Raw genomic sequence first — 24,656 nt, 5'->3', positions numbered from 1 at the left:
TTTACCAAGGGACTTTTTCCCTCGCTAATTTGAGAAAATTCGAGTTTTTTGGTGTAATTTACCCTTATGTAATAATTAAGGAAATAAGTATAATATACATTCAGCAGGACATATTTTCAACCGAAAAAACTTGTTCACGGCCTTTTTTTTTATTTCAGTCCTCAACAAATTTCTATTCTTAGCTTATACCCTACATGCATTCCCGGGCTACCAAATAATGAACTTACCTATTTTTCAACAATTCATTTTCGTACAATTAATATTGTCAACTGAGTTCAAGAAACATAGTGGGCATGATGCTTTCTTTCGCAGGTGCTTGGTGAATATCAGTTGCATTCTCATTACAAAGTTTCTCATTCGTTTTTTTTTTTTCCATTTTCTTTTTTTCTGCTTGAGTTTATTATTTTACAGATAAAAACAGTGTCACGTGCATTCGGATCTTGATATGTTTGATTCCCAATCTCGAATATAATAAGGACACGTGTTTTAAGGGGTAGGTACAAGCACAACCGGTAACAACTACACCGATCGAACCTGGAATGTCTTCTCGCGCAATGCGCAATGCCCAGGCTCTTTTTCTAATAGGAACACGAACCCACACGGGAACTCTCATTAGACACAGTTCTTCAGAGAGTCCCCTGCCCCCTGGAAGAAACAGTAAGAGAGCGCAAAGTCGGCAATGAAGATACCAACAAGAGAGATGACCACAGCAGAGGTCGTGGACTCCCCTACGCCCTTGGCCCCTCCGATCGTAGTCACCCCCCATGCGCAGCTCACTATCGATATGATTGCCCCGAAGACCTGCGACTTGATCATTGCGCTGATCAGATCCCATGACTTAAGAGCCCTATGGGCAGAGTCCAGGATAATATTAATGCTGATTCCATAAACCCCATCAGCTAGTAAAGCACTCGAGGCCAGCCCAACGGTGAAGCACATCAGTGTCAAAAATGGTAACGCGATACAGGACGCAATGACCCTTGGTGTGACTAAGTAGTCAACTGGGTCAGCACCCAGGACTCTGAGTGTGTCAGTTTGCTCTGAGACCTGCATTGTTCCCAGTTCAGCTGCGAATGCACTCCCTATTCGCCCTGCTACAACGATAGATGTTACCACTGGGCTCAGTTCCCGAGAGAAGGCTAGCGCAAGAACCCCACCAACAGATCGGTTCAAGCCCAACCTGGTGAATTCCCTAACAAACTGTATCGTGAAGGCCATCCCAACAAATGCAGAGGTTAACAGACAGACACCAAGTGACTTCGGGCCCACGCGTTCGAGCTGTTGGAGGGTGTTTCTCCGGTGGACTTTGCCCTTTATAATTCTAATTATGACCTGCCCAGCAAGGACGAGGACCGACAGTCCCCTCCAGAGGTACCTTGGAGGGGACCACTTGCTCACCCAGGCCTCCAGTTCTGTACTAATGGGAGCATGGTTCGAATTAATTTCTTCTTTTACTGTTGAGACAGGGATGTGTCCATCTTCTGAATTTGGAACGGCGAAGAGTTTGATGTCTCTCTTTGGCACGGAAAGTTCAGCAATAGGAGCCCCTCTCGTAATTCTCAGTTTGCCAGTACGGTCCCTGGATGTCAGATTTTCAGTTTGTAGCCATCCACGTGATGGCAAGCATGGTTTTCTGCAAGTAATTGATGAAGTTAAGCGAAATAAACTGGAAAAATGCATGGAATAGACACTGCAATATGATCGTACCTGTGACTTCCACAAATATAAAAGACGGGGAATGGATGGAGATGTGAAATTGTTCCCATGTCCAATGTGCACATAAGTGGAAGCAATGCTCAAACTTCAATCCTCGAAATATCAATTTTGTGTCGCAGCGGATCAGTGAAAAAGGGTACCAGGAGTAATCCAAGGAATAAGCATCACATAAAATAGTATGTAACATATTTCATGAATATTATTATCAAAACATGTCGTTGAACTGAGCATAGCATAACAAACTGCTTGTCCAAGTATCCTGAGTCAGAGCTATCCCACAGCAGGTAAAGCAGAAGATAAAGCAGGATATGCAAGCCAAAAAAAAAGAAAAAACAAAAAAGACCTTCAAACCTTCAAACGCTTGCATAATCAAATTTACAATCCCTTCATTCAATTTTTTCAAATTTGGACCTTTTTTATAATACAACATTGGATAATTTGGCCTAGATCAGGAAAAAGAGTGTTCTTTCAATTTTACTGCACACATTCCCTCCAAGATAAGTTGGGATTTAACGATATTGATGATGGCTTTCCCTGTACAAATTTGAGTGCCTGATATTTACCCCGTCGCTCACCTTTTTCCATTTTTATTTTTTTTTGGTGCCGATATTCACCCTGCCTATATTTACCCTGTCGCTCACCTATTGTCAGTAAACTAGATAATGCTTCAAATGCAAGTGCAAAAAAGAAAAGACAAGGGAGACCAGCGTCATCAATGCCAGGAGTTGGCCCAGAAAGCCCATAGGGATTCTATTAATGAAAATGGAACTGGAAACTACAGTGACCCACTGCATCGTCCAACCATTTGAAATATCTAACAATTCGTAAGCTAAGCATGATTTCATCGGCTGCAACTACATTGTCATCGATGTTACGACAGGTACCAAATGCGAACTAAATTGGGAGATGATGCTTAGAGAATGTTCTTTAGCATAGATATCAATTTTGACAAGATAATTTAATTTATAATTATAAGCAATAATACACGAAGCAAAGGAATTGTCATCATTTTCCGGTTTAGAGCAATATTTGTATTATTTAGTTCTCTCGACATTAAGTTGCACATAAAGCTTGGGTTGAGTGAATAACATTATGTTCAGAAAAAAATTTATCATTGGTTTTTTTGTAAACTTCTGCTTTGCTTAAGTTAAAAACAATAATGAAAATTTTGGGGAACACCAGGCCGTGGTGGACCAATTTCGACATAAGGCAGTGACGAGAAGAGAGCATGAGAAGTTTCTGGAGCTTCAAAGCCAAGTGCGCAGGCATGGCAGACTTGACATAGGACTCTAGCATGGCAAGGACTGAAGCATCTGGGCTTAGATGGAGAATGGAATAGGAGGCATTGGCATCGTAAATACCTCAAATATTAGGGGATAATCATGGATCATAACAGTCCTTGAAAGAGCAAAGTAAGAGCGGGATATGGAAAGAATACGGAAAGGGATAAAAGTGTTTTGGTTTTGATATGAATAGACTAGCATAGGCGCGAATCAGTTCTGGTTTTGTCTCCGAACATACCGAGAACAGTATCGGACAATCTTATCTACTCATGGCTTGTAAGATTTTAATCAGCTCACTTACTCTGAGCTTGAGTTCTGCTAGCTCTTCATCCTTCTTGTGATACCTTAAGGCACATATTCAAAGCAAAATATTCATTATTTACACACACATCAAGGGAAATTTGAGGCTAAAAATTTCGAAGATTAGCGATATATCCGAATCAGAGTTTAGTCTATATGTTGTGGACAGAGAGCTGCAACTTAAATTTTAACCATCGTCACCGTAACATCCAATAATCAATCAAACCAACCATCGAATCATCAAAATCCCCGAACACCAATTCGACCATATCATTGCAATTAACGCCCCTTAACACCGGCTTTGTGATTAGTCCATATTCGTGCCATTTCGAAATCGAAACGAACTTCCAACTCATCACATCATCAGAGGGCCTACGAAGCAATCGTTTAGGGGGCATACCTTCTCCTTAGCTAGGTCGGAACCAGGGCCAAGTCTTCCTTCGTGTGAACTCCGGGAGGATGGAACGCCGCCGGGAAGAGCCCAATGGTGGGCTGGCCGAGAGGTTGAGCACTTTGGGAAGGGCTCAGAGAAGGTGAAACAGCCGTGAGGGACTCGACCGGGGCTGACCGAAAGACGGATGATGAGGAGCTCACAGACAAGGAAGCTCCACCGTGAAAGCTGGCCCGAGAGGAAGAGGGAGAGACGAGGAAGAGGAAGGAGGATGTGGTGGAGCTGAGGTGGAGAAGCGAGCTTGTGGGGCTCGGCCGCTGGTGGCGGCGGCTGGGGCTGCGGTTGGAAGAGGGAGGAAGAAAGAGGAGCAGAGCAGTGTCAGGGCTCGGCTCGGAGGAAGGGGAGAGCCGGCTGAGATCCCCCTTTCTTTTGTGCGCGTGCGTGTTTTTTTTTTTTTTCTCTGAACCCGGTATCCGATAGTCCGTTGTTCTCCACTAATCAAAATCGCGATTCTATCTAAAATCGATCGAGAACAGTAGAATCGTAAATTATAAAATCGAATCGTAAATCGTAACATTTTACATGTAATTTAAAAATAACATATATATCATACTTTTCTAAGCAAAAAAACCCAATCATTGTTTGTTCAAGGGAAAAAAACAAAAACTTTCATTATTTCTTGAGATCGGGATAAATTGCACCATGTTTTTTTGTTTGGGACAATTAGCCTCACGTGATTTACTTCGTTAGACATGGGGTTACGGCGTTAATTTTTTTTTCATTTTCAGTCCTCAATCTTTAACATTTTAATCAATTTGATCATAAATCTTTTTCTTTTATCATTCATATTCTCAACTTTTTATTTTATTTCATTTTAGTCCTATAAAGAAAAATTGAAAGGGAGGGGGTCGGGGCTGCCAGTCAGCCACCCCGACCCTTCCACCGAGGGGTGCCCGGTTGATTCAGGGTCAGGGTCGCCGATTGGCGGCCCTAACCCCCTCCCTCTTCGATTTTTCTTTATAGGACCAAAATGAAAAGTTGAGGATATGAATGATAAAAGAAAAAGATTTAGGACCAAAATGATTAAAATGGTAAAGATTGAGAATTGAAAATGGAAAAAGATTACGCTATAACCCCTACGTCTAACAGAGTAAAATGGGTTAATTGTCCCAAACAAAATAACATGATGTGATTTGTCCTGACCACAAATCACAAGGGGAGTTTTTGTTTTTTTTCCCTATATTCAAATAAAAATCACAAACCAACAAACCATCAAACCAACAATAAGTCATAAAAGCACAAGATATCGTTACAAATTTTTGAAATTTAAGGTCCAAATCATAACTCAAACTCCCGAAATAAAAAGTTAACAACATAAGTCATAACATAGAATGAACAAACAGATCAAATCTCATCCAAATCTTCATCGTAACCAACATCATCATACAAAGCATCAAACTCATCTTTTGTAGGAAGCTCCAAGTCATCAACTATGGCATGCTTTTGTGTGCGCATATTCTCTGCATTTTCATCGCCAATTTGAATACCTCCAACTTCTTCATCACCATCATCCCCACGACCAAGAGCACGAGAGTTAAAATTATGCCTTGAAGTTGTGGTATTCTCTGTCTCTTCTTCGGCAATCCACTTATCATTGGAAGAAATGTCCTCCACTTGAAGATCAACTTTCTTCCTAATCTTCTTATCTTTCAACTTCAAATTATACATCACAAATACTAAATCATTCATATTCTTTTGATGCAACCGATTTCTTCTCTTTGTGTGTACCTATGAAAAACAATTAATAGATATATTAAAATAAATTCTAGTATGGTAACACATGGTGAAAACAAAAAGAATCCATAGAATATCATTTCAAAAGCACTCCAATTATGCTCACATCCCGAAGAGTTACAAGTCAAACCCAATATCCTTATACTAAATATTTGCAACTCTAAGGTATCGGCACCATATGACTCCCACCAATCTGCCAGTGTTTTCTTGAACCTGATAGACTTTGCAGATGAGAATCCAAAAAACCATCTTTCATGTTTGAATTCATGTGGCTGCAAATCAATCTTATCCCTCGCTTCCTCATCTAGCACCATATCCATAACCTTATATAATATACGCATAACTTCCCTATCAGCTCTAAATTCAGAAGAGATATGCAACTGGGGATTTAGATAATAAGCAGCGGCATGCAGACGCCTATAAAGTTGAACCTCTCATCTCTCATAAATAACCTTCCAAATAGGATCATAGTTAAAAGTATGAAACAAGCCATTATTAGATACTCACAAATTTCAAATATAATGATAAATAAGTAAGTAAAGACTAAGCATATAGCAGTTTATAAATAATTTTACCTCTTCCGATCATCTTTGAAGTTTGCTTTGATTTTCTACTTAGCTTTCTCCATCTCGTTATAAATAAAGCTCATCGCAGGCTTTTCATCTGAATCCACCATGCAGAGCACCTTAACGAGAGGATATACAAACTTCAAACATGTATTAATATTATTCCAAAATTTGTTATCCATAAGAGCACGTTCCTTATGCTTTCCCCCTTCTAATTTCGCAAATTGACTCAATTTTCCATTTCTTGGATGCAAACATAGTCCTTAAAAGCGTTTCTATTGTCAAAGAGGCGTTCCAAAGTCAGATAAGCAGTAGCAAAGCGAGTCATCTAATCAAATCTTTACCCTTGGTAAAATGCTTCAACATGAGGATTGCTCTCAAGTAATTGTGATCTTCCTACCCTTCACTATCGTCATCTCATGTACCTTAGTCTTCTTCTCCAAATCCTCCAACATAAGATCTATGCAACGAGTTACACAAAGAGTCCAAAATAACTTCTTACATTTCTCCATTAACATATCACTTGCCATCTTGTAATTGGCAGCATTATCCGTGACAATTTAAACAACATTCTCTCCCCCAACTTCCTCCACTATATCATCTATCATCTCAAATATTTTATCTGTTGTCTTGGAGATGTATGATGTGTCAATGGAAGTCAAAAAAATTGTTCGCTTGGGTCTATTCACTAAGAAATTGCATACGAACCTCTTCTTCTTATCAGTCCCATCCATCTGACATTATGGAACACCCTAACTTTCTCCACATGGTTTTATGCTCCTCAAGCAATAACATAGTATTATCAACATCTTTTCTCAAATGTTTATCTCTAATCTCGTGATAAGATGGCGATTTCAATCCAATGCCATACTTTCAATCAAATGACACATCTTCTCAAACTTGGGATTCTTCACACAATTAAATGGAATTGCACTTGTATAGAAAAAACGGGCAATTGGCATGCACACATCCCCTCTCAAATATTTCTTCATCATCTAATTAATTGTTGGCCGCTTTTGCTTTACTTTGAATGTTCAAACTTCTCTTATTAAACAAACTACCAATTTCAGTTGTTTCTTTTCCCTTTCTCTTTGTACCGGCCCATACGTCTTCATCATCATTATCGAGGTCTATTATGCAAAGCCTTTTCTTCACTACGTCTAGATTTTCCTAATAAATTTCTTGCAATCTAATAGTTGCTTTAGTCATACTGTAAATTGCTTTCGTTTCAAACCTTTTCTTTTTGGCATATCCTCTAGTTCCAATCTCCATTGGCACATCAAATCAAGCACAGCAATCAATGTTTTAGCCCGGCTAAATTTTCACATTAGGATCATCATGTATTAGCCCAGCTAAGTTTTCATATTACAGTTTGACGGAGGGAAGTTACCTGATATGGTTGAAGTTCAGTCAAAGCAAGAAGGTAACTACTCTGGTCGAAGCTCGGGCAGAGCAATAAGGCACTTGGTCTGGTCGAAGCTCAAGCAGAGCAAGAAGGTACCGTACCTGCCTACCTCGTCGAAAAAGCCAAAAGGAACCTGCTCTAGTCGAAGCTCGGATAGAGCAAGAAGCTACCTAGTCTGGTCGAAGCTCAAATGGAGAAGCTGGTCAAAGACGAAACCTGGTTGAAGAAGATACATAATTGGAGGATTAAGGAAAAGTCATCGATCGATGAAGAAGAAATTGGGGGACTAGAGTTAGAGGAGTCTAGAAGAAAGGGGGGCAAAGCTGGTGAAGAAGAAAGGGAAAAGGGAAAAAAAAAAGGGTTGGGCTCAAGACCAATGTGCTGGGCTTCGGCCCGACTCTGGGCTGGGCTTCACCCGAGTCTAGGCTGAACCAAGAATCGCAGAATCGGGCCGATTCTGCGATTTTTGGCCCAATTCACTACCGATCTTACGTTCTCGACTCAGCCCATGGAATCGAAATCGGTTACTACCTCCGGATCGTAGAATCGTACGATTCAAATCACGATTCTGATAATCATGAATCCAGTTCCAGTCGGTTAGCCCAATAAGAGATAAACTTCTCCCGGATAAATTTTTTGTATCTACAAAACTCAAACTTGAAATTTTATTTAAGGGGAACAAGCGTCTAACTACTTAAATCAAGTGGTCCTTTTGTGTATTTTTACTTTTTGGATAATGCAAAATGACACTGAGCTCAATTTGTTAAAAAAAAAGCACGTACCCCATTTGATTTTATTTGACCATGTTGTTTTTTTTTAGAAAAATATCAATTTGGTTCATACTTAAGAATTTTTCTTTTCAAAACCATCTATTTATATTTTACTAAATAAAGTAATCACATTACATTAAATATTTGTATAAGGTATTTTTAATATATTTTAAAATTTTAGAAATAATAACTTATCAAAATAAAATAGAATAAAAAAGAATCTAGTTAAAGAGGGAGAGAAAAGCCTTCGATAATGATTCGCGGTTAAATGAAACAAACTCAAATGACATTTAGTGTAATACTCTTCAAACAAAACCAACTTCAAATACAAACACAAATATAGATATTAAATCCTAAATATATTTTCAAATTTAAATTTGGACGGGGTCGGGTCCCTATAGAATTTTCCACAAACCCAAGAATCGAATTAGGGTATAAAACCGTTAGAAATTGAAACGTTACTCGATTTTTGGATCGGGTCGAGTCCCAGCTTTCTACTTCCATCTCTAGTAGGGTGTGCACGAATACCGATCGGAATCTACCCATTAGGGTAGGGTCCGGGTAGCTCGTATTGAAATAAGGTAAGATCCGGGTATTAAAATAAGAAGCCGGTGAAAAGCAATTCCGGTTCCGATTCCGATTCCTACCTATAGGGTACCCAGAACCGAATATTAAAAAGAAAAAAAAAGAGTAAAGTTACTGTCTTCTCTTACTGAATCAGAATGCACTTGCAGAAAGAAAGCGGATGAACTCAGTCGAAATCGAAACAACCGAAACCTAATCTCCATTCTCCTTCCTCTTTTTTCCGTCTCTTCTCTAATCTGAGTAATCTCCACTCTCTTTCTTGATTTCTCTCAACCCAACCGTCTCTAAAACTTCAGCTCTCCAATCTCCATCTGCTTTCTCTCCCGCTCTCTATTTTCTTCTCCGACTCTTCAAAGGCTCCCCTCCATCTTTGACTCTCAGCCAAGGTAAAGTTCAATACTCTGAGGGAAGCTATTGTCTATTTTGTGACAAAACTTTTGTCTGTGTGTTCTCTGTTCTGACCTTGTCAATGACGGAAGTGAGCTTGAGAGTGAAATACAACCCCGTGGTTAATGACGAGAATAAGCTCCCATAGTCCTTGTTCAAGAAGAATCGGTACCAAACATGGGTTGGCAATAAAGCATCGACTCTGATTGGCCTCTTTATGACCAAATGAATTCTTCTCTGACTGTTTTGTTACTTAAATTTCTATGAAGGGTGAAATGCTGACTTTGGTGGAATATGGTCTGCTCTTGTACCGTGCTTTATTGCCAACCCCTGTTTGTGTTTGGTACCGATTCAGAGAGAGAGAGAGAGAGAAGGAAGAGGCTTGAGAGCCGAAAGTCCAGCAAGAAATCCCGGAACAACTGAACATTGTGGAATACTTGATTCGTGATTTTAGCAGTGTATAGATTTTGCTCAAGTAACTCTCATGCCCCTGAGACCGAGCTCAGAATCCTTGTTCTCTTCATCTGTCATGTTTCTCGACATATGCTTTAGTGAATGACTTCTATGGTGTCCATAGTTTAGTTTTGTGGATGGATTGGTGAGACATATTATTTGTTGTTATTGTGGATTAATCTAAATCCATGTCGATATTTTATTTGGTGTGATTACTGATTATGGATTGAACATTTTCGGTTTTATTTAGCGAAACAAAAAAATTTACTGGTTCCAACATAATACCCGGAACCTGTAGTATAATACAAGTTCCAAGTAGGTCTCAGTTACAGGATTTAACAGGGTAGAGTCGGTTCCAAAATCTTGGAACCTGTCTCTTACAGGGTAGGATCCGGGTATCGTGAAAAAAAACAAAGATATTTGGAACCGATCATTCCTAATCTCTAGTGCTAGTGACGAGCCACCCCTTCCCTCTTTTGATTTATCCTCTCTGATCGAAACTTTCAACTGTTTTTATTATTTATTTTTAATTTTTACTCTTTACATAAAAAAAGATAAAGATCGCGTATGAACATTTTATATAACGTGAACCATTTTCAGTAAAAAAAAACATAAATGTATAGACTAAAAAAGGAAAAAATAAGAGTTATGACTCTTAATAGTATTTTCTCAAAAAAAAATGTGGTCAACTAAGTCAAACAGAACTAAATGCATATTTTCGGGATTAAGTGTCAATTTGCCTTAACTAAATAAACTTCAATACTAGAAAAATCCTTTCCACTGAAACAACAATCCTGTGCAACAACATTGGCTTTTAAATAAATGAGAAAACTCAACTTAGCGAATAACACGAGAAACAAAGTAGGCTATTTGTTTAACCAAAAAAAAAAAGAGGTGATTAACGAAGTGAATAAAATGAAAGCTTGAATTTGATATGAGAATAAACGGGATTATGTTATAGTTGATTGAGATCAGAAAGAATAATTATTAAATGTGAGAAATAGTCGGAATCAAATTGAGTTGATGGAGAAAAATAGAGATCGTGGGAAACTGATAATGAGGTAGTTAACAAATTAATATGAATGACAGTATGCTATATATTAAGGCATCAATTTAGTTATTTGGGGGCCTTAATTTATTGTCCAGGATATAATAATTAAATAAATTATATATCCATTTGCTCAAATCAGGGAGATGGCCTCAAGCAAAGGCTTTTTGTAGCCTTATGCTTCCTCTCCAATTATGTGATTGACTTATTATTGATAATGAAATTTCAATAAATTCTATTTGTATTAGATGCTTTATTACATTTTTTTTTGTCAATAATATACGGTTAAGTAAGTCGTAAAATATATTTCTTAACTAATTCCTTAAATTGTTGAAATAATTAATTTTTTGTTCTCTCTATCTTGTTTTATGTGAAAAGTAAAATGATGAGTCTCTCGCGAGTAAGAGCTCTTCATTCTATGCACGAGCATCTTCGACATAGGATTTTCAAGCATTCTATCAATTGGTTCTTTGAGGCTCTATTATTTAATAGGAAAAATAACATTATGCAGTACGATTTTTTGACTCTTTTCACGCTGCAACACAAATTTAAGTCATTTCCTTGTACAGCAAAAAAAAAATTGCACCTCACAACACGTTGTCAGTTTTTCGTCAAAAATTAGACGAAATGCTAACGTGACAGCTTTTTCTGAAGTATGGCTAGCGATCCCAATCTGGGGGTCGGTGACCCACGGGGGAGGCCCCGACCCCCTCCGATCAAGCCTTTCCTTTTAAATTTTTTTTTTAAAGTTTATTTAATTAAATTTAGATCCCTGAAATTATGCTTATAACCACAAAAAGCCGTCACGTCAGCATTTTGTCCAGTGCGGTGCAATTTTTTTTTTTTCGTGTTGTACAAGAAAATGATTTGAATTTGTGCTGCAGCGTAAAAAAAGTAAAAAAATCGTGCTTCACGGTGTTATTTTCCTTATTTAATATGAATATGAATTCTCATAATTATTTCATTAATTTTAATTTTTTATTTTTATATGAAAATCCTTTTTACTCATACAAAAAACGGAATTGTGTTCCAATGGATTGTTGAACAAACCCTAGCGCGCAGGCAATACTCGGGCTTCAATACTAGTTTTTCTAATCAAAGCTTTTAGACCCTTTTCTTTTATCCACCAAAAAAAAAAGGGATACCGTTATGAGCCTATGGCCCAAACCCAAACCGGCCCATTATTCCCCCGGCCCGATTCACCTTCACCTTCCTCGACGTTCGTCTCTCTCCTCTCCTCTCCATTTCTCTCTCTACTGCTACACTGCAAATTGCGAAGAAGAATAGAGAGAGCAGAACGACCAAACCAGATCTAAACTGCAAACTCGCCGATCTTACAGAGGAGGAGAAGCAGAAGAAGATAAGCACAGCGACAGCGATAGCGCAAAGCTTCTTCGATGGCGGCAGCGGTGTCAGCAGGACCGGATCACCTCTTCAACATGAGGAACTACTACTACCTGGGAGCCTACCAGGCCGCGATCAACTGCAGCGACTCCCTCTCCGGCCTCTCCCCCGACGAGTCCCTCGAGAAGGACTGCCTCGTCTTCCGCTCTTATATAGCCCTTGGCAGCTACGCGGTACGCATTATTTCCTCATCCTCCTCCTCCCCCACCCCCCCTTCCAACCACCTCTTCCGGTTTCCATTGTCGGTTCTGGATGTCGATTTGATGATTCACGTTGCGATTTGCTTTGGAGCAGCTCGTGATCAATGAGATCGATGACTCCGCTCCCACGCCTCTCCAAGGTGTGAAGCTGCTCGCGCTGTATCTTTCCTCCCCCGATAACAAGGTGACTGTCCTCAATCTTGTCTCTCTTCTAGTTTATTTCCAAAATTCGATAGGCTAGTCTGCCATTGGCGCGATGATCTGAAGCTTATATGATGGATTTGGTCTCTGTGCAATAGATCTAATGTTGCTTTTATCTTGTGCTTGGCCATTTTGCACGATTTCAGATATAATTGGCGAGATAAAGTTGAAAAAGAACTTGATATTGCTGTAACTGATGAACAATGCAATAACAGATGAATATGCATGTTGAATACAGATAGTTGGATCAGATCCGACTCCAATGATCTGTTCTAATTTTTGACCGTCCTGCATATTGTTGCTATTTGTGTCTGTGCCTGATTTATTAAGCTCACTTTTCGGTGCCAATTCTTGTTTCTTCACTTCATTTCAATGCATTTTCTTTAGCTAAGATGAAATAAATGTTTATAGTAAGTTTTTCTGCTGTAGGAGTCCGTGATCTCAAGTTTAAAAGAGTGGTTGGCAGATCCAGCGATTGGAAACAATCCTATTTTGAGGTTGATTGCGGGGACTATATTCATGCATGAACAAGACTACAACGAAGCTCTCAAGCACACAAATGCTGGTGGAACCATGGAACTGTAAGTCTTTCATTGCTCAAAGCTCAAAAGATTCCTCACAGAATCTGCAGTTTGTGGCCCCTGATATGGGTAAGCCCATATTTTACTTGATACAAGTCATGAAAATCTTGTTGATACGTTCTAATGGCTGCTTGTAAATGCCTTAGGTGATTTTTGAACAATTTATTGTCTGAATTTCCAGAATCATCTGCCTACAAACTCTAGGGGCATAAATCTTCATTAGTCTTGTTGCAGATGGAATAAATGTTGGTCACAGATGGAATAGTGGTCCTCAAGAAGGATATAGACCACAGATGCTATGCATAGGTTCATAGTTTTACTTGTCTAGAAATGTCAGCTTCTAGGGCATCAAGAGAGTGAAATTGATGTAAAATCAGTACATTAAAAGACATCTTTATGATGTGAGCAAGATCTTGCTAACATGCTTTAAGGTTTATTAATTGGCATGATCATTCATTTTTTGCTTCCATGCTAGTTGTATGCACTTCCACATTTGTCAAGGGATTGCCACATCCTTTATACCATCCTGATGGATGTGATATTATCACTTAAATAAGAAAGTTTCCGTGCTGGTTGTTCCAAGCAATGTATCTCGGTCCCTGGTGTGTACACAATGATCTTTTGCCTGAGTGTTCTTAAAGAATCATGAGTAGTCATATATTATAGGTCACAAGGGAATTGTCGTTTACTGTCGCTTCTCATGAGAATTAAGTGTGGAAAAATATGGGGAACTTAGGAAAATACATGACTTTATTTAAATGCTCCATAAAAAAACTTGCATCTTCTGGATTCAATTGCCCCGGTTTTGCCCCTTTGGGAGCCCCATTAATCGATCTTTGGAAGAGATGTAACAGGATTTTAACCTTGAATTTGAATATGCAAAGGTTCCCTTTGTGGGTTGTGTCGATCATAATGCCGGTCCTGTGCAATTTCATCTACTCATAATAATTTGATTTTCAATATTCATGATAAGCTAGCCTAAGCCAATATGCAACTGTGACATCAAAGCCTCGAGGAAAACACCTATTTGGTTGATTTTTGCAATTGTGGCATAGCATACTACATGATTGGCTACCTTGGAGAAAGTTTATTGTTTCTAGCTTGGAAGTGGTTACTTCTTAGTTCTCTGCTCGTCACTAAGTTGATCTAGCTGCATGAATTGGTGCTTACTAAACTAGCAACCTTTTAATGAGAGAATTGAGAAAAGAAAAGAATTGATATCTTATTATGGACCGAAAATACAGGATAAGTTCTTGCTCAACTGCCTTCTTAAAAAATTTTGCCCAATCTGGATTCAGTTGTCTGTATGTTCTCTGCATTCAATTAATCTGCCTTAGTCATGTAAATCACTGTGATTGACCCAAAGAAGAAATTCTTGCTACTTTTTCTTAACAAAGAGTAGTATCTACTCTGGGTATTAAAAACCTTCCATTAGAGATTCCTCTAACCAAGTGAGGTACAATGTTATAATCGTTAGGCAGCATTTCCCCATATGTGAATAGTTTTCTTCTCATAGCCTTTATGCTGTCTATATTATCAACTCTCAAGTGTTCAATCAGTTGTCCTGTTTTTATGTGTCCTGATTCTTATGAATGCCATCTCCTCTGAGGACATTAGGGCAACTATATACATTAAGAGATTTATTCTGGATGCTCATATTTTATTTTCTGCTGGCAAATGTATGTTACTGTTTCCCAAGTTAATAGATGCCATTTGTCCATTTGCAGGCATGCGTTGAATGGCCAAATCTTCCTTAAGATGTACAGGTCTGATTATGCAGAGAAGCAACTGAGGATCATGCAACAGGTTGATGAAGATCATACACTTACTCAACTTGCAAATGCTTGGTTAGACCTGGCAGTGGTATGCACTTATTCCCATGCTGCTACCCTGATTACTGATGCATTTCTGGTACTTCTAGTGACATCCTCTCCCAATATAGGGTGGTTCCAAGATTCAGGAAGCATATCTTATCTTCCAAGACTTTTCTGAGAAGTACCAGATGACGGGGTTGATATTAAATGGTAAAGCTGTTTGCTCCATGCACATGGGGAACTTTGATGAAGCAGAAACATTGTTGCTTGAAGCTTTGAATAAGGCAAGTTCTTTCTTTGAGCTAGTGATTATTCTTCTAGATATATCAGCCTGGATAGTTAGCTTATTCTAACCATCTAATGCAATGATATATTACACATAGAACTGCAGAGGTTATCTGGTATAATAATCCCACAATGGACTGATAGGGTCAACTGATAAGCAAAGTTTCATTTATTGCATTCTTGGATATTAGATTAAAGCTGTTTTGATCGTTATCCACTTTCTCTTTTTTATATCAATCAATTATATATTTCTAGTGTACCCAACAGAGAAAAAAAAATTTATGTTACTGGTGCCTAAGGACTTATCATTCTTAATAAATGAGGAGGAAGCATGTTTAATTTGAGGGGGAAATTTTGTTTCTCTGCACCATCATGTCTGATGAATCATCTGCATGATCACCTCCGTCTTTGGCTCGCTCGCTCCATCTCTGCCTTTGTTTTTGGTGCAAAAGCTCTAAGAAGTTCATATGGCCCTGTCCTTTGTCTTTTGCTTTGTATTGCAGTGTAGGTTACTGTTTATGTCAGAATTAAACGTGCTTCACTATTATTATACAACTTTAGATATAGAAGATGAGGTTGGCTTGATAACCTCTCTTTATTACTACTTGAGTAAATATGCCATTCAACTAATTACTTGATGTCGGATTTAGGGTAATCCTTATCCTTAAACATTATCACAACCTTGATGATTAAAGGTAGAAATAGATATTGGATGTTTTAGTCTGACTTGGTGCTACTCAAGTGATAGTTTTCGGCATTTTCTGGTTGATGCAGGATACCAAGGATCCAGAAACTCTGGCCAACCTTGTCGTATGCAGTCTTCATCTTGGCAAATCACCTTCCCGTTATCTCAGGTGAATTTTGTGATTGCGTTCAGAATGTTCCTAATCTTTCTTTTCATTATCACTCACGAATGTTTCCCCTCCTATGCTACTGCTAATATACTGGTAATTCGACAGCAATATTGTCTTTCCTTTTCCTCCCATGTCCCTACCTGCAAACTCTTTGTGATCTGAAAATATATATAATTCCGTACTTATCTCAAATATGTCATGTTGAAATCTAAATCAATCTTCATGTTCAATATGAAACTTCACTTGCCACATGGGGGGTTCTCTATGGTGGTTTTCCGGTATGAGTCAGTAAGATTGTTACTACTGCCACTTTTGCTCTATATCTTCTATATTTCATATTATGTCCAACTAAGAGTAAATCTACTTATGTATTTGCAGCCAATTGAAACTCTCACATCCTGACCACCTGCTCGTTAAACGCGTTACTTCTTCGGAGGAGAGCTTCGACAGAGCCGTACAATCGGTTGCTTAAGGAATCCCTATTTTGGCTACCAGTAAGAATTTAATGTTTGGTTCAAAGTGGTTATGCCCACTCTTCCGAGGAGCGGTCATTTAAACAGAAGAAGACGACTCCATTTGTTTGTGTAATTTTACCAATGAAGAGATGAATAGAGATGAACCGAATTGCAACTGAACCGATGTTCTACCGTTTAGTTCTTTCAATATTCTTACTTATTAGAAGTCACGTCTTATTTTTTTAAATGCTTCTATCCGGTTTGGGATCTAACGCTATTAATTGAGCTCCGGATTTAGAAATATTAGGAGAGACTATTACATCAAGATTGCATATGATGAAAACTTATATTACTTATAAATTATAATACATCAGTTGCCCATAAATTGGCTGGGGAGGTCAACTCGCTGATAATAGTAATAATTAGTTGAAAAGGAACAAATAGTTTATTGAACTCAGCTCAGCTTATGACTTGCTCATGGTTATGCTACCTTTCATTTGTAATTCGATACTACTACAAAAGAGAATGAAATTTTGGCCTAAGTTTTAGTTTTTTATAAATAACCTTCTTCTAATCGATATATATATATATATATATGTATGTATGTATGTATATATATATAATGACAAACCCTCGAATTGATATTACATCACTATCTCATTAAAATTAAAATAGCCTATGAAAAACGTAGTTTTTTTTCTTTTCTTGATATGCACCATCTGACATTCTGAATCCACTGGAATCTATAATTTACCTTGAGATAGATTACTCGCACTTAGATCGCCGGTAATCTATATCACTATGTTGGTGTCCAATTAGCATTACCGGTCATCTTATTTTATTATATTTGATTTTATAATGAATTTCTAATAATTAAAGACACTTCCTAAAATGCCCAATAACAACCCATTTCGCTCTCCTTCCTCGTCTGTAAACAACACCGCAGCTGCATCCAAGAAACCGGAAAGCCATAGCCGCCTCCTGCTAGCACCTCTAGCATCTCTACTCCACGCCTCCATGCCGAAACCAGTTCCTCTCCAGTGCTCTGCCCCACGAGTCTACCACATTAGCATCTTCGGTGTTTTTCTTTTCTATTTGAAGATGAGAGGTTTTCCCTATCATTGACGAATTCGCGACCCCTGTTGTGGTTAAATCGAAGCACATAGCTTTGATTAGGGGGAGAGGCTTCGATTTTGAAGTCCCAAAACTCGAGTTCCATCATAAGGGAAAAAAAACAAAAGAAAGAAATTGAAACTCGAAATTAGAGTTTGTAGAGTGGAGAAAGAAGAACATGGGGACTAGGTCGACGCCCCTGGTGGTGTCTGGCATAGCGGCACTATTGGGATGGTGGCGGTGCTGGGATGGCAATTATGGTGGCTGGAATGGCCATGGTGAGTTGGTGATAGCAGCCATTTTGCTTGATTGAGAATGAGGAGAATGATGCAAATAAAGGGTAAATTTTGATATATAGTGATAATCCACTTACCACTTCATGGGGCTATTGCCAGATTACCGGTAATGTGTGTTAACTAAATGAGATATGTGTGGGCTTAGACAATTCAAAAGACACATTCCTGTTAATCTAGATAGATTACCTCATACTAAATGCCTATCAGGTTTTAGACAAATCTAAATTTTCTTCATCTACAACATTCGGATTCAAGATATTGTTAAAGAGGAAGAGGTGCCGAACAGGAATGGAACTACGTGTCCTTGCTGCAAAATTTACTCAATTATAAAATATTTTGGAACTTAAGTCCTCCATAAAAAGTATACACGTCCCCTAAAAATTCCGCTACTTCTTTTTGCCCTATAATTATCTTACAAGTCCTACGACTGTTAAAAGTTTTGATCACGAGTTCTATAAATTTCATTAACTAGTAAAAGATTTCCTTCACAGATATAAAAAATCTTCCTCATAAAACTCGTTGAGATTATTTGTGAATATTCCTTCTGAATATAATAAATTTTAATTTATCCTTACACTATAAATGATTAAATATATAATTTATATATCAAAATTGGCCCCTCCCCCAAAGATTTCTGGCTCCATTTCCTGGTGCCGAAGCTAAGTAACCCATGTTAATACTTACAGTTCGTTTTTTCTTTTTTCTTTTTGTGCAAGCATAACTCCCCTTTCTTGTTCTAAATCTAATATATTTAATTAAAAATTCAATTCAAATTTTTTAAAAAACTTATTTAATAAATTTCGCACATAACGCATGTTTACCTATTTTTAAATAACCGTCAAATATATTTAGTATAATCACTTCGGAATATAAAAGCTCAATTATGGTACCCTTGGGCCCTGACTGTCAGGACAGGCTGATGCAACCCTGTAAGCACTCGAGTTGGCCAGATCGAAGCCACTTTGACCTCCCCCTACCTCCTTGTCAAAACTATGCCGGTGGTCAAGCTGGCTCGATCCAACCATCAAGGACCTCCACCAAATGCACTTCCTGTTCGGACATCACCATTTAAACGTAGCACAAAGTGGCTGGAATTGACTTGGATCTTGGGTTGTGGATGGCGAGGAAGGGGAACTCTCTTCTGGAAAACTGCAGAAGAATGTGATGCGACTCGGGAAAACATTTTGCAAGACACTTCCATACGCATCAAAATGGGCCTTAAGTTCCAATATGAACTTCCAACAAAAGCAAATCCCGAATCAGCAATCTCAAAACGTCAACTACTCAAGAAAGCGACCGGGTTGAGCCGAAAATATTAGGAAATTTGCTATATAACAGCAGCCAGCCAATTATTTATTGAGCTATTATCTGTCATAAAAATTGCATTATGAGAATATTAATGAATTGAGCTACTAAACTTTTACCTAACAATCCCCCAGGAGAGACGATACAACGTCCTCGACCTCACTGAATCACTAAATCCTCCCAACCCCTTACTATCGCTCTTCCTCTTAAGTTTCTCCATAAATCTGAACTTTGAACAAGAAGTCCAATACTTCAGGGGGAGTGAAATGGTCAGCATTTCGGTCGGTCGGGCCTCTCTCTCGTTAGTCTCACTTACGTTCTGTCACAGACGAATCTACAGAACATTCCTTCAGGCAGAAGCTGCCACGGTCCCATAGCCGTTCCGGTGGGCCTTCTGCCATCTCCAGGCCATCCGCAAGCTCTCCTGGAGATCGGTGTATTTCGCAGTCCAGTTGAGCTCAAGTCCGATCTTGGTGGGGTCGCTGTAAACTTCAGCATAATCACCGGGTCTCCGGGGCAGGTAATCAACTTTTATGTCCACCCCAGTTGCCTTCTTGCAGGCTTCGACAAACTCCTTGACTGATCGACCTGATGAGACAAATTCAAAGTGAGCTTTTCTTTGCATATGGGTATCTTAAATTCCAAACGCCAAATGAGCCCAAAAAGACAAAAAAAAAAAAAAAAACAGAAGAAAGCACTTCAATCGTACCTCTGCCAGTTCCAACATTGTAGATTCCAACTTTCTTTGGTTGTGCCTTCTCAAGAGCTTTAACATGTGCATCAACTAGATCAGTGACGTCAATATAATCCCTCACACAAGTTCCATCAGCAGTCTTATAATCTGTTCCTTTGACCTGAAAATGGTAAACAGGGAAGATGTTCAATTTCTTGGAAATAGCGAAACCTTTGAAATAACAAGGGAGTTTAAAGTCAAATTAATGTAAGTAGATTACACAGGAATTGTACTTTTAACCCAGTTATGATGCCACGTGCTGCATCAAAGCAAGCACCTGAGATACGTCCATGCTCACGTAGTTCGGGCCTTGGTGCTTCTCCCAGTCTACCATCAGGATCGGACCCAATCACATTGAAGTATCTGGAAGTTATCAAGTAAATGTTAAAACAAACTGATGGTGAATCTTCCGTGATAAATAAGAGATATGTCCAGAATATAATGAAAGTGAAAGAGTAATTAGAACATCAAACGTACAAATCAATTTGTCGGGACAGTTTCTTCTTTTTTTTGCGGAGAAAATTTTTGGGAAAGTAGCAGGCAAAGATCCGTTGTAAAAGTAGTGGAAAGAAAGGAAAAAAAAAATTGAAAGGTATATTTCCAGCAAGTCTCTGAATCAAGTATAGACAAGGATAATGAAGAAGCACAGTATTTTGCAATAAATTTTTGATGATTTAAGCAATTAAGTCATCGCAAGAGATACCTTAAAATCATGACAGCCATGTCTGAATTCTTAGAGAAATCGAGTATAATATCCTCCGCCATCTTCTTGGCTTTTCCATACGGATTAATAGGCACCTGTAAATTGGTCCAGATATAAATCTCATCAAGATCTGAAACAACTTACCACAAGTCAAATACACAACCATATATTGCAGAGACGGCAGAAGCACAAAATTTCTTCTTTTTTTTTTCAGAAACAAAACAAAGAGAATCATCCCAAACTTTTATTCACCTGGGGAGTCTCTTCAGTAATTGGCATTTTGTCCGGTTCACCATAGGTTGCACATGTGCTGGAGTATATCAAGGTCTTCACACCATGAGCTGCCATAGCCTCCAGGACCACCAACGTATTCGATGTTATATTATGGTAATACCTGGAAAGATTAATCATTAGCTTGGTCCACAAATTAAGAATAGTTTGTAATGCATAAGCTTGGTCCACAAATAAATAATTGTTTTTCATGCATGAGACTCCAAAACTATATTTTAATTCCAAAAAAAAATTTGGCATTTCCTTCTGTCAGAATACAGAAAAATAACAGGAAGAAACAAGGTATAAGCTCAAGATAATATCAAAAACACAGTTTATTTGCAACCATTTCCATTTGTCAGAGCACCTTCGATAAAACAGCAATAATGCTTCACTCAGATAAAAACCTTTTGATTCTATCAGTCAAGTCAGTCATGCAACATCTAGTACAAACGAGTGGAGAAATTGGGAAATGGAATACTATACTCAGCCAGTAAAACGTTCATAAATGAACACTTCCAACTTCAATTTAAAAAGCCCCACACAATCACATGGAAGTAGGATCAGTGAAATCTTTGCATAAGAACAACCAATATCATGAAAGACACTTAAGTCCTCAATCAGTACTTACCTAAGAGGTTCAAGAGTGCTTTCCCCGACATAAGCGACAGCAGCAAAATGCATCACTGCATCAAAGGCATTTTCTGAAAAAATTTTGTTGACCTGAAATGCTAAATTAAGGACTCACATGCGAGAGAAACTTCTCTAAATGATTCATTTCAAGAAACAGCATATAGTAACTGCAAATAGGGTGCACCAATGAGGATACAGCCTTTGCATTGCCTAAATCCGCATAGATAAACTGCAATCTCCCTGGCTCAGGAAACATTTCCTGCAGAACCTTGACGGCCCCTATGTTTCCACGAGACAGGTTGTCCTGTCAAAAGAAAGGTCCTCATTGATAATTCAAATTTAATCAGATAAGGGAAGGGTTGAAATTATTATATGACAGAATTGGCATAGTAGAAATACCACAATGGTTACGCGGTACTGGTCCCTCAAAAGTCTCATTGTGGCATGTGAACCAATATAGCCAGCTCCTCCAGTCACTAGGACGTGAGTCACTCCTGCCTCATGAAGAGAGAACTACAAGGAAAACAATAAAAAAGAAACAAAGATTATATTCACTAATTCAGCATTTTGATATACCAAGACCAACTCAAACATGTAATAACATTAGGTAACTTCCTCAAAGCTACTGGTTGAATTTACATTGATTAGCATGGTTAAATAAACCAATGCTTAACCAAAACTTTTACGGAGGACTATATCAATTTTTAGTTTCTTTCACTGTTGCATCTCTATTTACGTCTTCCATGGCACCAAATTCTCGAAAATGCTCTTTCTTCATTTATGGATTAGTTTAAGAAATTTCAGCCACAGTAAGCATGAGTTTTTGCCGTCTAGTATACAAAACACAAGGTCGTCCTGCAGTAATTTTTTTTTTACTACACATTTACTTGAAACTGTAATGAAGATTTCACTGAAAGGCCACAGATTTATATACATGTGTTCAACTTATAGATAATAAATAGATATATCTTATAGCAGTTTAAAGATGTTTTTATGAATTTACCACGCTTGAAGTGTTGAAACTTGGAGATTGCTTGAGCATTATTATGCACAATACTGTCAAGGAAGCGGCCAAAATAATTTTTCCAACATAGCCATTCTTCCTTTTCAGGTCTGGGTAATCCATACCTACACCAAAATCAACATCATGTTATCAAAAAGTAAGATTCAAATGGACATAAAATGACATATTAAACAAATTTCATTTAATTAATGGAAGAATGACATCAGGCCAATGCCAGGTCATTTCTCATAGGATCTGATACAAGAAATATATGGGGAGGAGTATAAAACAGGTGGATCTTCCAGTTTTTATATTAAAAAAGAAAAAAAATTGTAGAAGAGAAAATTCAGCTTTTGGCTGGGCAATGGAATAGAAAAAGGAGGGGGATGGGGTTGTTCTCTGATGAGGTGTGAGTGAAAAGCTGTGGATTGATATTCTCACTGAAGGTTCATATACCTTTTGATCTTTGCCTTTTATTAACATTAAGGTCAGAAAGGGAACAAGAGAGTTTCCTTTCATATTTTCTGAGGAGAATGCACAGATGTTCGAGCGAATCGCTACGCAATCATAATATTAACTAAAGCCCTGAGACACTTACATCGAAAAGGTAATACAGCAAATTTACCATTAGCACGGTAAAATATTTCTACAGATATCATATAAGAATTCAAATGATGATTAAAAGAGGAAGTTTCGAAAGGGCTAAGAATCCCATTGCAAAATCTCACCTCCTAAGGACAGAGATCTGTTTGGCCTAGGCTGAGATCTAGCCCTGCCAAAATTTAGCATTTGAATGAACCTTCAACGCTAATGAAAGTTATAGCTCGAAAAAAAATCCTCCCTCCTCAGCAGCAGAAGCAAAGGCCTCTCTCTAAAGGTACTGCAACGAAAAACCGAACATGATCAGCCATCTCTTCGACTCCGAAGGACGAATTTTGAAAGAAAAAAAGAAGCGTTGACCAAAACGGGACACAGAGTCAGGAACCCAGATCATCAAAATCACAACCCCAGGAACAAGAACCCTAGAAATAACTCCACTCGCGAACTCAAAAATTTCAACTTTTTCATATCATTTTAGCACGGTATGAATAGAGATCCAGGAGGACCCAATTGAAGACCATCAGAACGGCCGGTGCTTCAACGGAATTCATGGCCGACAGTGGAGAGCAAGCATTTGCTGTTCTCCGAGTCAAAGTACGGAATTTTGAGAGGGAGGGAGGGAGGACACCATCAAACAAAACGAACCGAATTCGGCCATTGTGGGAAAAAAGGGTCAAAGATCCTGAGGCTTTTTCAGGGTGATGATCTTCCCGACACAGCAGATCATCAATCAACATAGCAAACAGTAACAAAACCGAGACAACCCACGACGCCGCGAAGAATGTTCAAAAGCGTGAAGGCCTGCCATAAGGAGAGAACGAACCGGCGGGCCACCCACGACCGTGAGGGATGATGGACAAAGACAAAAAAAAAAAAAAGAATTTTGACAGACACGGACAGGGAATCGGAGAAGAAGGGGCGTAAAGGAGGGACCTTAGGGAGGAAGAACCACGCCGGGCTTGCTGGGTCGCTCGCTGCTCCAAGGGGAGGGAGAGACGAGGAGGGATCCTCCAATTCCAATGGAGAATAAAAGGAGGAGGAAGGGCAGAGATGGGGTGAGAAAGTAAACGGATTTATGGAGTGTAACGTACGAAGGATGAAGGGTGAGAGAGAGAGAGAGAGAGAGAGAGGGAGTCAAGGCTTAATGGGAGGGGGTGAGGAGGGGAAGAACGGAGAGGAGGAGGAAGGAGACTGGAACACACACACAGGTGGCAGGTCGCGAGGGGTGCGTTTGAATGGGAAAAGAAGGAGAGTGCAGAAAAAGGGGAGACAGAGAGAGAGATGTAATAGGCGGAGATTTCTCTACTCCCATGTCGTCTAGTGTGAGGGAGGAAAAGTATTATTTCTATTTTCTTTTTCTTTTTTTGGTCATTTTCTTCAATTGGATGGATTTACTGTTCTTATTATTGATTAATTATTAATAGTTTTGCTCTAATAATGATCTAATCTTGGTGCACCTGTAAATAATGCTAATTCTTGTATAGATTTATTGAAAATATAATAAGAAA

At 38.6% G+C, this 24,656-nt stretch overlaps 3 protein-coding genes across 7 annotated transcripts; 1 reads left to right on the top strand and 2 right to left on the bottom strand.

Annotated features, from left to right (window-relative positions):
- Positions 1-428: 428 nt before the first annotated feature.
- On the bottom strand, positions 429-4,109 carry LOC116213919 (protein TRIGALACTOSYLDIACYLGLYCEROL 1, chloroplastic). 4 transcript variants are annotated; one of them, XM_031549062.1, is made up of 4 exons: positions 3,700-4,109; positions 3,301-3,343; positions 1,708-1,809; positions 429-1,633 (listed from the first exon to the last, which is right to left on the bottom strand). In XM_031549062.1, exons 3-4 carry the CDS (start codon positions 1,779-1,781, stop codon positions 613-615), a joined length of 1,095 nt encoding a protein of 364 aa, XP_031404922.1. In that variant the 5' UTR covers positions 1,782-1,809; positions 3,301-3,343; positions 3,700-4,109; the 3' UTR covers positions 429-612. The 4 variants fall into 4 exon arrangements, with proteins under 4 accessions (XP_031404922.1, XP_031404924.1, XP_031404926.1 ...); XM_031549064.1 differs by having other exon boundaries at positions 1,708-1,801; XM_031549066.1 differs by lacking the exon at positions 3,301-3,343.
- Positions 4,110-11,937: 7,828 nt separating this feature from the next.
- LOC116213392 (coatomer subunit epsilon-1) lies at positions 11,938-16,739 on the top strand. The gene is made up of 7 exons (XM_031548289.1): positions 11,938-12,275; positions 12,397-12,486; positions 12,933-13,084; positions 14,812-14,947; positions 15,027-15,182; positions 15,958-16,037; positions 16,416-16,739. The coding sequence occupies exons 1-7, from the start codon at positions 12,096-12,098 to the stop codon at positions 16,507-16,509; spliced, it is 888 nt and encodes a 295-aa protein (XP_031404149.1). The 5' UTR covers positions 11,938-12,095; the 3' UTR covers positions 16,510-16,739.
- A 2,463-nt stretch (positions 16,740-19,202) lies between these two features.
- LOC116213391 (UDP-arabinose 4-epimerase 1) lies at positions 19,203-24,362 on the bottom strand. 2 transcript variants are annotated; one of them, XM_031548287.1, is made up of 11 exons: positions 24,082-24,362; positions 23,277-23,428; positions 22,549-22,673; positions 21,945-22,058; positions 21,742-21,849; positions 21,544-21,635; positions 20,895-21,036; positions 20,643-20,737; positions 20,173-20,302; positions 19,916-20,060; positions 19,203-19,794 (listed from the first exon to the last, which is right to left on the bottom strand). In XM_031548287.1, the coding sequence occupies exons 2-11, from the start codon at positions 23,335-23,337 to the stop codon at positions 19,556-19,558; spliced, it is 1,251 nt and encodes a 416-aa protein (XP_031404147.1). In that variant the 5' UTR covers positions 23,338-23,428; positions 24,082-24,362; the 3' UTR covers positions 19,203-19,555. The 2 variants fall into 2 exon arrangements, with proteins under 2 accessions (XP_031404147.1, XP_031404148.1); XM_031548288.1 differs by lacking the exon at positions 23,277-23,428 and having other exon boundaries at positions 24,082-24,361.
- Positions 24,363-24,656: the final 294 nt, after the last annotated feature.

Source organism: Punica granatum, chromosome 7 (genome assembly GCF_007655135.1).
Source record: "Punica granatum isolate Tunisia-2019 chromosome 7, ASM765513v2, whole genome shotgun sequence".
In the NCBI taxonomy this organism is placed as follows: domain Eukaryota; kingdom Viridiplantae; phylum Streptophyta; class Magnoliopsida; order Myrtales; family Lythraceae; genus Punica; species Punica granatum.
The sequence above is the reverse complement of the archived record's forward strand: the minus strand, read 5'-3'. Positions and strand labels throughout refer to the sequence as shown.

What these genes read in the sequence shown, in the direction of transcription:
- LOC116213919 (XM_031549062.1), bottom strand. Translation starts at nt 1,781, where the DNA reads ATGTGCACATTGGACATGGGAACAATTTCACATCTCCATCCATTCCCC. An exon ending in TATATTTGTGGAAGTCACAG is followed by an intron (nt 1,634 to 1,707) that starts GTACGATCATAT and finishes AATTACTTGCAG; the next exon opens with AAAACCATGCTTGCCATCAC.
- LOC116213392 (XM_031548289.1), top strand. Translation starts at nt 12,096, where the DNA reads ATGGCGGCAGCGGTGTCAGCAGGACCGGATCACCTCTTCAACATGAGG. An exon ending in TTTCCTCCCCCGATAACAAG is followed by an intron (nt 12,487 to 12,932) that starts GTGACTGTCCTC and finishes TTTCTGCTGTAG; the next exon opens with GAGTCCGTGATCTCAAGTTT. An exon ending in CTTGGTTAGACCTGGCAGTG is followed by an intron (nt 14,948 to 15,026) that starts GTATGCACTTAT and finishes CTCCCAATATAG; the next exon opens with GGTGGTTCCAAGATTCAGGA.
- LOC116213391 (XM_031548287.1), bottom strand. Translation starts at nt 23,337, where the DNA reads ATGCTAAATTTTGGCAGGGCTAGATCTCAGCCTAGGCCAAACAGATCT. An exon ending in TTACTGAAGAGACTCCCCAG is followed by an intron (nt 20,738 to 20,894) that starts GTGAATAAAAGT and finishes ACCAATTTACAG; the next exon opens with GTGCCTATTAATCCGTATGG. An exon ending in CAATGTTGGAACTGGCAGAG is followed by an intron (nt 19,795 to 19,915) that starts GTACGATTGAAG and finishes TTGTCTCATCAG; the next exon opens with GTCGATCAGTCAAGGAGTTT.